The 12,123-nt window shown below is 36.4% G+C and overlaps 1 protein-coding gene across 1 annotated transcript in view; it reads left to right on the top strand.

Annotated features, from left to right (window-relative positions):
* Positions 1-10,346, top strand: part of LOC105254124 (probable G-protein coupled receptor Mth-like 1) — a 167,601-nt gene extending 157,255 nt beyond the window's left edge. Inside the window, exon 7 of the mRNA XM_025414441.1 lies at positions 7,289-10,346. Coding sequence (XP_025270226.1) covers positions 7,289-7,622 — 334 coding nt within the window. The 3' untranslated portion in view covers positions 7,623-10,346. The remainder of the gene's footprint in view (positions 1-7,288) is intronic.
* The last annotated feature ends 1,777 nt before the right edge of the window (positions 10,347-12,123 follow it).

Raw genomic sequence — 12,123 nt, 5'->3', positions numbered from 1 at the left:
GCGCTCGATGTGAAAAATCTCGCATACAACACATATGAAAAAAAATTCTTCCATATACAATTACAATTTAAATAAGCGAAATTATACATATAAAAATAATGAGAATCCTAAGAATTATTACAACTTAAATAAGCGAAATTATACACATAAAAAAAATGAGAATCCTAAGACGGACGCCTGAAAATTGACATATCAGCGTTCACTTTGCAATGCAAACGAGAAGAGATTATTTCGCAATTTTTCAGGCGATCACAAAAGCATTCCAATTATTTGCCTTGCAGAAAGACGACAAAATGGCGAATCGACAATACGCGAATTGACGGTCCCGCGTAATATTTCTTCTAGGAATAACCCGGAATTGTGCCAACAACTGCGTTTAGGGGCCCATTTCCGACGCGTCTCGAAGCAACGATAATAAACGTGAGGTTGCACGACCGAGAAACAGAAACGTCCGATCGTTTCGTACGAAACGACACTTTCGGCTCGTGGAAACGACCAGGTTTTATAGGTTCAAGCAAAATACCGGATCCACGTTTTTCGTGAGAATACGGAACTTTATTCTGGAAGGAATAGGACGACGGATTCGAATATCAAGGATAACTGATGGTGCAAGGATTACGCGAAAAGATGCATGATAGAAGGAACATCGAGAGAAACTTTCAAAGCATTTATTTCAGATTTCGATATATTAATTTACAATTATACACAATATTAATTGATAAAAATTTTTGATTTAACTTTGAGCAAATTTTAATAGATTCTTAATTTTAAATTTATTCAAGATATTTAATTCTTGAAATTTCTGCTCGAGTGAAAAGATATAAAAGATGTTTAACGCGATATGATGGGAAGATACAGAATGCAAAGATATTTCCTGCTTTTTCGCTTTACGAAATAGATGGATATTTGACATTTCGTATTTTTCCGGCGATCTATACGAGCGAACGGAGAATTCTTTTTATAGATCGCAGACTTCGCGCGCACAGAGGAGAAGGTTTATTTTATTACCTTCCAGCCGAATGATATCAGGCAATCGTTATTTTCCATTCGCTCGACGTCCCTTCGATCCGCTTACATCCTCTCGCTCTATTCGAGATTGATATTGACGATCCCAATTCGCGATTTCGACGACGCTATTTGCCCGTCGTGATGTATGTACGCGAACACAATACGCGCCATTGTTGGCAAAGGAAACGTAATAGCATATGCAGATTTTGCTTCATCCCGAGTTTGTTCTATACCTTCGGTGCGGATTTCGTTCATCACATACGTTTGCATAGTTTCCGGAACATCTCGACGTGGATAAATTACCCTGCGAAAACTTTCGAACGTATCCGTGGGTGGTGCTTTTTTATCATCAGAAATAATATTATTTTTTATTCAAAATAATTATATAGTAAAATACGCCAGATTTAAGTCACTATCAAGTTTATTTCTTTTCTTGTATTTTACTGTATTCTCTGGTTTAAAGTTGCGTTAAGTGAAGCTGATTTTCGTCAGCTGATTTTAGTTCAGCGAATACGTCAAAATTGAAGCGCATAAATATACGTCAAAATTAAAGCACATAAATATAATCAAGAAGCAAATCTATGAATGTGTCTTGAAAAAAGTTTCTACACATTTTATGTGTTTATTCGAATAAACACAAATAAAGATAATTTTAACGAACATTCAAAAAATAATAAATTAGTAAAAGATATTTTTTAAATCGAAATAATGTCGCATTATTGCTATACACGTTAACAGAATTACATATATGCGGATACGGATTTGCGGAGACATGCTCTCGTGAAAAATTCCCTTTTAAAATGGTTTCGTGGTGGATTCCACGACCGCCAAAGAGGTCCACGCGATGCCAAATAATGCGCGGTCGTCACGTCCGATTTGTCCGAGAAGGCAGAATAGCCGGCTTGAATTATTCTCACAAGTCCTAGCGAAGGACAGACGCGAAAGTGGCATAAACATTCGCGGTGGAACACTCGCAATAACCGTCGTCCAACGTGCCATGGATCCAGCTCGCCGGCCCGAATGCACTTTCTGTCGTCGCGCGCTTTTCCCCTTTTCAGCGGTCGCGTAAAGTGAAGATCTGTGTTTCCTCGGTTTCGTCTCGCTTCTGTCGAGATAGTCGCGGATTCACCGGCAAAAAAATATTTCACACGTCCGAGAACGCGCGACAGTATTTTGATACTACGCGACCACGGGAGAATAATCTCTAGCTCTTTCGTGGAGAGAGAAAAAGTCGTATAAATATACTTATATGGCGCCCCGCGATATCTTTGTGGCACCTAAATTGCGGATTTTCACGTTATATACCTGTACCTTTATATTTCCCCGTGATTTCTTACGAGAAAGTCCCGAGAATCTCGTTCAACTGCTCGCGAGCAAGATTTACAAGTGCATCCGTTAGCGAGACTTTAGACTTCATACTTTTATATCGCAATTGTAACCGAGACTTTTTCCATAACTTGTCCCTATTTATCTCTTCTTGCTTTTAATGTTCCCGTATATTTCGCGGTTACATAAACGTTGCGACGATTTTGAAAGGGATAGATTCTATAACGAAAATAAATTTTTGTAAATTTTTGAACGATCGTATTCCGACTACGGCGAATTACGTACGTATGCATTGGTTGTAAAGTCCCGGGCGTCTATTGCATGTTTAAAAATAGCACATACACTGCACGCCTTATGAATGATTAACTGCGCGAACGTCAAGAAACTTTGAAAGCCGTCTGTGTGACGACGAGTAAACAAGCACTACCGCGATGTGTTTAAAATTTTAGCCGAAGTCGTCGACCCCCTTCCTGGGCCGCATTTGATATTTCCCAGTCATCATCGCGCAAATTTCTCTCCGCCGTCTACTCATGTCAATTAACTCCGTCGTCGAGTTCGCAGACCTTCCGCCATTCTTGCCCGCAAAGATTGACATTTATTTGCAAGCACGAATAAATGCTCGCGTAAATGCTTGCTCGCGGCTGTCTATTTCAGGTCGTTTTTCATCCGCGTCGTCGTTGCTTTCATCTTCGCCAAATTTAGCTCTCTTCGCACGACTCGTTCGATATCAATCGCTCGTTCTGTCGATTAAACAGGAGAATAATCGATGCGTAATTTATTTGTGACTCTTGTTCCTTCTCGTTGAAGATTCAAAGCTGTGTTAATGAAAACGTAAAATTTTAATAATTGCATCTCATTGATTTCATTTTTTTATCATACAATTTCACGATTATTCTTCTTTAAACAATTTGTCGCACAATTTGGGTTGCTATATATCTTGTAAAAGACTAATGTTTATCATTCTAAAGAATTAAATTATATTAATATTAAAATATATAATGATATGTGTATAAAATATATAATATTAAATTAATATGAAAATTATTAAAATATATTTTATTTAATTATTTTAATATATTAAAATATAATATAAATTTAATTTAAATATAATATAATATTATATTTAATAATTTAAATATAATATAAATTTTATTTAAAAAATATATTTTTATCATGTCTATCAGAAAACTTGAGAGAAATGTGCGTCCTACAATAACTTCATCTATTCTTTGATCTATTTGCTCGACGATAGGAATCGCGCTATAAAACCAAAAAGCTCGATGATTGTTGGGACCGTTTCCTCTTCCTGTTTTCTCGATCCTCGATAATGGACAGCTTTCTTGGAGTCTTTTGTGCCAAGGTAGCTGCCTTCCCTGAAATTCTCGCGTTTCCCTTCCTCGCTTTCTCATTTCTTCTCCCATCCCTTATTGTCTCGCGTTACAACACACTCAACCGATCCTGTGAAGTGTGTCGTGCGAGATTCAATATTTACGAAGTCCATGTGTGGACCATTCGATCTCTCCCCGCCCGTCCTTCACCTTTCCCCGTAGGAATTTTCTGGTTATTATTGTTCGCTATACTCATAATATTGACCGTACTTTTCTGCACATATTCCAATCGAAACATCCTATTTCCGGTTGCGCTTTGTTCCATGTACCATGATCGATCGTATCGCATTCATTCAATAACATTTTGAAATCTTTCTCGCTTATTCGCCATCTGTTCGCTTTTGTAAAATTCTTGATTGAATATATGATAGAGGTAATACGTGTAGCGTTTCTGCGAACGGAAACTTTAAACACAAACGTAACATTACCTGGTTGATGGAAGAAAATCTCTCGGCAGTTGCGTTTCACATCGCGAAAGTAAAATGTTTTTCAATCGCGTTACGATTGTTGGAACTATTCTATTTGAATTAATACGAAAATATCCTTGAGCGAAGAAAACATTTTTCTCGAAAGCAACTATTTAAAGCCGCTATAAAAGTGTAATTTAAAGCTGCTATAAAATGTATATACATTCGTTTAACAGCTAGGCAATAACGATGGAAAGAGGTGTTTAAGAGACGATTAAAACTTTTCAGAGCCCATTATATGATATCGTTACTTTACTTCGCTTAGGTAGGAGTAATAAAACTGCGTAGCGCATCCCACAATTTGAACGAAGATAGTGAAATTTTGGCCAACTCTGTCGCCTCGAGAATCATCGAGTCAGGATGGAATTAACGAGGAATTCGGGCGATGTTGGACGAATGAAATTCCCAAATCATTTTCGACGTCATCGTCTCTCATCCCCGACCTCCGTCCGTTTCCTTCGTCCATCGACGTTATTTTCAGCCCATCGCGGTACTCGTGCGCATTTCCCCTTTGGAGTGCTTCTCCTCTGGGATTCGCGCGACCGAGCCGAGTGCGTTCATAATAATTAGCAACGCCAAAACGAAAATAGAATTCTCGGTGGTATGCAAGCCAGGATAACCGGCGTCCGGACGGGCGGAGCGACATTATGATGCCATAATTCTGCGATATGTCCCTATATTCCGCCCCCGCGCGCTGTTACGGGCTGCGAATATTCTGACGGGGCGCATTAATAATCCTTTGACTTCGAGGCCCCCGCGACGGGACGCATATATTATACGCGATGCAGACCGCATGGCGAATCGATTCTACGCGAATGTGCGATTCTCGCTGGACGTTCTCATCTCGTATAACGAATGGTAACGACTGGTAGCGAAATTTTCCGGCGTCATTTCTTTCGCGATGTCACATCTCCGTCGTGAAGAATATTATCGCGGCTCTCGCCAGATATCTTTTATGTCCTTCGATACGAATATCGTGGAGTGAGTTGATCTATTTGGGCGCAGTAAAAAATTGTGCGTCCACATGTTAAAATTTTCTTGTGCTACTACACGTTTTGATTAGTACTTCGATGTAAAATTAACATACAATCTATATGTTATTATTTTTATAACATTTTCATGTGTTACATTTATCTCAACTTCATAACTTAACATTTTGTATGTGTCTTTTAGAAATGGAGTATTATTTTGAGTATTTTTAACATAATCATTTTGAACAATCAATATGTCTCAAAGTCTCAAGTTTAACATTCTAAGAAAAGTTAAAGTGAATCTTCAAATAATCTTGAATCTTTAATATACAAAAATAATCAAATTTATACTAAAATCAAATTTCTATTACAAATAATTTAAGTTAAAATAATTATTGTACTATTATATGTTAATGTCCTCAACATTTCTAACGAGTTATTGCAACTATTTTTTTATGTAATTTTTAATTAATTTGTATGTTATTTTCACATTACATTTAAAGTCACAATAACAAAAATAAATGTAAAGTATTGTGTCAATTATTTAACATTTTTAGTTTGTCAATAAGTAACATATGACGAATGAGTTTAGATTTTAACTTAAAATTTAGAGTGGACTTTCTAGGACACAAAAAATGTTATGATTAACATTTTATTTTTTATTCTGAAGATACCCTGGAAAAATGTACAAGATCTGAAATACTCGGGGATTTTTTTATACCCCTGGAAAAATTAGAGAATTCATGAAATTTCATTTTTGGGATAAATTTTTTAAAAAGTTATCGCCTTAGTAATTTTGCTCTTGCATTATCAACAGCATCCGCTGAATTTTTTGAATATTTTTATGTGCGTGTTTGAGATATATTATAAATATATATCTATTTTTATTTATATATGCAATGTCTTTAAAAAATTGAATATACAGTAGATATTGTTAGTAATAAAAAAGGGAAAATATATTATGCAAGTGAAAAATGTTAAGAATATTTATCAAAAGCTATTCAATTTTTTTTCAATATATTTGCAAATCTAACTTGAAATTTAAGTGGCTCTGTTTTTCCTTGGTATAAGTGCATCGCATTAAAAAATGTACAATTAGAAGAATTTATTTTAGAAAGTTGCATTAAAAAGTCTTTAAAATATTCTTCTTACGTAGAATTTTGGACAAAAATTCCAGGAAAATTTTAGAAAAGTTTTTTACAAAATCTGAATAGACATTGTATTTTGTAACTCGAGAAAGAAAGCATAGATTTCAAAACTAATAACATTAATGACGTTATAATTACTTTTAATATTCGTTACAAAACGTGTCTCGCATATCGAATATATAAACAATTAATCGCGCACTGTTTACATTTATTATACACGTCACGTCACGTGTAAAGGGTACGATTGCTTTATTAACCGTCAAGCAGAGTCCCGTTGTAGCGCGTTGAATAATTCCTCGCAGGATTCCATTTAATGTCGTCGACACAACGATAACGTAATGTAAACAATAGCGAAATGCTAACCGAGCTACAATCAATTCCACTCATGATCTTTTCCGCCTGCGGTCCCTCTGCGGTTCACACGTGCGGGTTAACCGATAGCTTGGTTGAAATTACACGCGAACTGCATCTCCACGCGACATTCCGTTATCATCATTGTCGTATCATCCTTATCTTTGAACAAGATTCTTAAAGCTATGCACGCTAAGTACCACGAAATTGACAAGGAAAGGTACCCAACTGAAACAACTGCCCCATTTACTGTAATGTAACTTCCAAGCCTTATAACTCGGAAAATACTTGACGTACAGTAACATTATTATAATGTTTTGGAAAGCTCTCGAGATAAACTACAAGAATATGCAATAAAAAGTAGGTGGTTCCATTTAAAAAAATGGCCCACCCTGTATACAAGGGGTTGTTTTTGCCCTTAAAATTGCTTCTCCGCAGATAAAAAAAAATACGTGTCTATTATTTTGCATAGTTTTACAAGTGTACAAAGTTTCATTAGAATCCGTGAGTGACAGTTGGGTACCTTTCCTTGTGAGACTAGATGAGAAACGCGTTCTTTACGCTAAGCATTTCCTCGCCAGAAGCTATATTGGTACATATTTGAATTTTGCGTCTCTCTTTGCTTTCAGGGCAACGCTGGGCCGCATATGCATGAAGCTGGTGATCGTGATGGGTATCACCTGGGTGGCGGACGTGGTCTCATGGGCGGTCGGCGGCCCGCAGTACATCTGGTACTTCACCGACTTGATAAACGCCTTTCAAGGAGTGCTGATCTTCGCGACGGTCGGTTGCCAGCCGCAGGTCAGAGCGGCGCTCAAGAGATTCTTCAGCAGAAATCCGCAGACCAATGCCGGTAGACAGGGTAACGGTCATAGTACGACTAGCCATGGCATGCCCAGCATGGGCGACAGCGTTACGCAGAACCCGAGCACCAAAACCGCGCCGTTGGAGACCATCTGTTAGAGTGGCCCTTTCACGAAAGGGCCTTGTCGATTTTTTTTCGAAAGTCACACGTATTCACACCCAACATACACACGTACAATCGAGTGACACGAATTGTCATTTGTCATTTTATTGGCGAGAAGTCTCGTCGAGAAGTCGTCGAGAATATGGTTAACATCAGGAACACATTACGTGTTTCTGATGTTAACCATTTCGACGACTTTACTACTGATAAGTTTTTTATACGAGCGAGATCACCAGAAAAGTCTTCATTTCGTACACATTTCGTGATAAACGATACAACAAGGAGTGATCGATTGGAGAATATTTCTGGATCGATTGCAAAATAAAGAAAAAGAAAATTTCTTACATTACAAGTCTGTGGACTTGTAAAGTTTAGATCGATCCCGTTGAAAGTATCGACATTTCTCAGACAATACCGAAGGCAAAACCGAAGAAAGTCAGCGCGATCTCTACATCTGAAAGTGTTTAGGATGTGTGTTGAATGTGTTTCAGATATATTTTGGGCTTTCCTGGCCTCTCCAGTTCTTGCAAAACGCGATAGCGTGTAATCTCGTGCAGTCAAATAATATAATAAAAACGAAAAGAAAGTCGCGAGTCTCTTCTGTCCTTTCTAGTCGTACAGTTTTGCTGCATGGACACGAAAATTCAAATTTTTATTCGAGATTGTTATTTGATTGCAACGAGAGCATTGACACGACATTCAAAAAAATACACATACGAGATAAATCTTTTCATCGTCCTGTCGCACACGAATGTGCGGTTATTTTAACTTTTCATTCATGACATAAATTGCCGGATGAAGTACACAATTGGCAATGTATACGATAATTATCTGAAATCTCGATAAACGTGTAGATTGTTTTGTTTGACCGAGGTTAATCACCTGCTACACAATTATCAGATTGTACAAAAAAAGCGGCGATGCGGTTCGCCTTAGTCATTGAATCTGGGGAACACTTGCACTGACAAAGATAGATCGTGAAATTTCGCTGACGAGAGGACGAGAACGTTAATTATCTATTCCTGTTTTGATACTATCGGAACACCATGCGATCCATCTTTTCTGACGTAAGCAATTACATTGTACGCAATTAAAAGCGTCTATTTGATACACGATAATGTTAATCTCGCGATAGAGACGGCAAATTTTCAGACAATTGGGATATATAACATTGAAAACTGATAAAATAATATAGAAAGGCTTCAGATATTTAAATTCTGAAATTTTAATGTTTTTATCTAAATGCAACACTTTTTCGCGTACCGACACAGTATCTATTCGTGCGACAAGATTTTATATAAATATATATTTAATCTATTGCAAGCAAAACGTGAGAAAAAATAGAAAATAATTAAAACTCCGATATTAACGCAATTAACAGATGTCTAGAAGACATTGTGAAGACTTTCAAAAGATCAAAATTCTTCTACCCTTTTAGATATCTTTCAATTTGTCTTTTGTTATAACCATAAATATTTAACAACGGAATATGTAATAAATAGTACGTCACATGTTTTTTTTATCGCTGATTACAATCTGAGAGGACGCTGCCTTTTTTATCAACTTAAAAATGAAACGAGATGTTTCAAATTTGCTTTTAATTCGTGAGTGATTGCTTAGCGATTTAGGAAACGTCAAGCGTAACATCTCTATACAACTTCGAAAATCGATGACGATACGGATCATTCATAAATCAGAGTTTAATAGCGATACGCGGCTAAACAGACAATGACGCGCACTCTTCGGGCCTCGGTAACGGCCCGAAACAATGCGTTGATTTATGATCGAGGCGAGTTAATATTTTTTCCTCAGCGGACAACGATATATTCATTGATATTAATAATATCATCCCACACGACTGGCGCAAGTATCTCCGCAAGATTAATCACTTTTAATAATAGACGAACAATAGAGTGTCATTGTAGCCGCTCGCTGCGGAAATGAAAATTACACTATACTACATAGGCAATTTTGCATTCTAAAATGATTTTGCAATTTTAGTCATCAGTGGTTTTTGTGATAATCCCTAAATCTTTTACATAAACTAGTCTTTTCACATAATTAAAATTTGCGAAATATATACATTCTACTATTTGTTATGAAAAGTTTCTAAAATACAATTTGTATCGTTACGAAATCTATTGAAACGAGAGAAATATTACATCTCTTACAATTTAATGGCGTAAAATATTAACGTCTGATGAGACGAGAGCATCCAAAATGAAGCTTCTTTTTTTACCTAATGATAATTGCTCTCTCGAAATGAAACGGCAAACGATCTCGCCTCACGTTCATTATCATATTATCGAAGGACGATCGGGGTTCATCACGAATTTCCTTCCGAGTCCTTCATTATTCATCGGATATTATCGAATCGAGAAGCAATCGTTTTTCCGTTTTCTTTAGCATAAATTTGCATCGACGTCGTTAGCCGATTCGACAAAACGGTCGCTAGCTGACATTAACATGTAACACACACATTGTAGTTTTCGAATCACAATTTATCACTGATCAGCCGCGGACGCTTGATACCGAGCATGTAAAAAAGCTCTATTGCATTGCGTACTGCGCGAACTGCATGCAAAAAGGTTTCGCGGATTCGCATACACGCAATTTATCGGTGCGTGTACGTTGCTTCGCATAATCCGTTTACGACCGTTCGAAGGTATATCATTCTTTTACGCAACATTTCTTTATCAATTTTTATACAAAATCAATCAAAAATGACAGTTCTTTAATAAAAATAAAGTCTTTTTTATGGCTTATTTTATTATATATATTTTTTTGTTTCTAAGAAGAACTTTAAAGTTTATGTAAGTTTTTGAGAAGCAGTTTGATTTTCTTTATGCAAAAATTTTTTATTTAACTTTCGACGTGAAGAAAACGGATGTGCCGAGAGAAAAAGAAAGGAAGGACTTCGCAGAAGGAAATTCTAGAGCAACTCCCGCGAAGTAATACTGCCAAAGAGACATGCTATATCAAAAACATGTATATGAGACTATAATCAGAATATATTAGCCGCAACTGCCATTCTCTTGGAAATCTTTTTCTCAATATTTCAAAAGTATTACGAGTAGTACAACGAATAATCAATCGAGCATCAACCTTTGTTATACGATTTTTAACAAAGGACCAAGCGTGTCCTTCTCCTCGGGAGCTAATGATTATTCGTTAAAATTACAAACGCGTTTTACAAAATTTTGATTACAAATATCGAAATCACGCGTAGGGTCAAGGCATGTAATCGATGTCAACTCGTGACAATACACATTAGGAATTCAATGCCTTCTGAAATGCCTTCCAAATGCGGTGTTGCACACACCGAATCGTATACAAAGAGGAATCGAAGGATGACGAAGTTTGATGTTCTCATCGATTCCTTGTGCGCGATATTGGCGCCGGATTTCATCACTTTCCTTCGCGCGAATTTGACTCTTTAACTGCGACACGTGCACCTGCTTTCTCAAACTTTCAAGTAAAATGCAAATGTGTTGCACGATTATACGATATCTCTTAACGCGACTTATCATTTTCATTAACGAGCATAAAACAATGTCAAGCTAATAGTGTAAAATCTTGACTGATTATGGATTTTATTTTCTCACATATATGGAGTTTGCAGCTAAAGAATTGATGGACCCTTCACAATTTTATTTTCTTTCCGTTCATTTTGCCCGTATCAATTTAGCGTCTGCATTTAACAATGCTTAACGAGCCAAACCAGCTGATTTGTACGTGATGATGAATTCATCATGTGATTGAGAAAGAATCGAGAATGCAATTTTCAACGATATTTCGTTTATTTCTGGACAAATAGCGCAGCACAAAGATGTATTTAGGATCGTTTTACATCATTATCAAGACAATGCATTTTATTTCGTATAATGCATATAACGAAGAACAATGACGCTTTTTAATCGCATTAAATTGTGATTGTCATCAACAAAGAGAGAACCTAATATAGGATATAGGATTAGTTATATATAATCGAAGATAGGGTTATCTGAAACCTCGTCCAAGTTTTCGAGCCTTTATACGAGATTGATGTTTGGTTTAATTAACGCGTTTAGAAATTAAAGAATTAGAAATTAGAGATCATTTAGAAATTAGAAGATCATTAAGTTTTAAGTCCATCTAGGAAGAGACTGAAATGCGCACTGACACATTATCCATGATTCGATCGGGATGACTTGATCTCTGAATTAGAATGACTCGTATCTTACTTTTGAGCAATTATTCATTGCAAGAAAGGCAAGTTTGTAGAATTAAATTGTCTGTCTTAAAATATCATAATTTTCAAAATTGTACAAAACATCCACAAATCGCAGAATATGACATAGTTTGCAATTAACACATGAAACGTTAAGAGATAATTTCGTCTTTAAGCGAAAAGAATCCTTATGAAAGAATGATGATATTCATACTTTTGGAGTTAAAATAATTAACAATGAAAGTATTTTGCAAATTTTTACAAAGTGTCATGCAGTCTTTTTTCTG

The sequence above is a fragment of the Camponotus floridanus genome, unplaced genomic scaffold, assembly GCF_003227725.1.
Source record: "Camponotus floridanus strain SB8 unplaced genomic scaffold, Cflo_v7.5 scaffold80, whole genome shotgun sequence".
NCBI classification, from domain to species: Eukaryota; Metazoa; Arthropoda; class Insecta; order Hymenoptera; family Formicidae; genus Camponotus; species Camponotus floridanus.
Note: the sequence above shows the minus strand (reverse complement) of the source record. Positions and strands in the feature narration are given on the sequence as shown.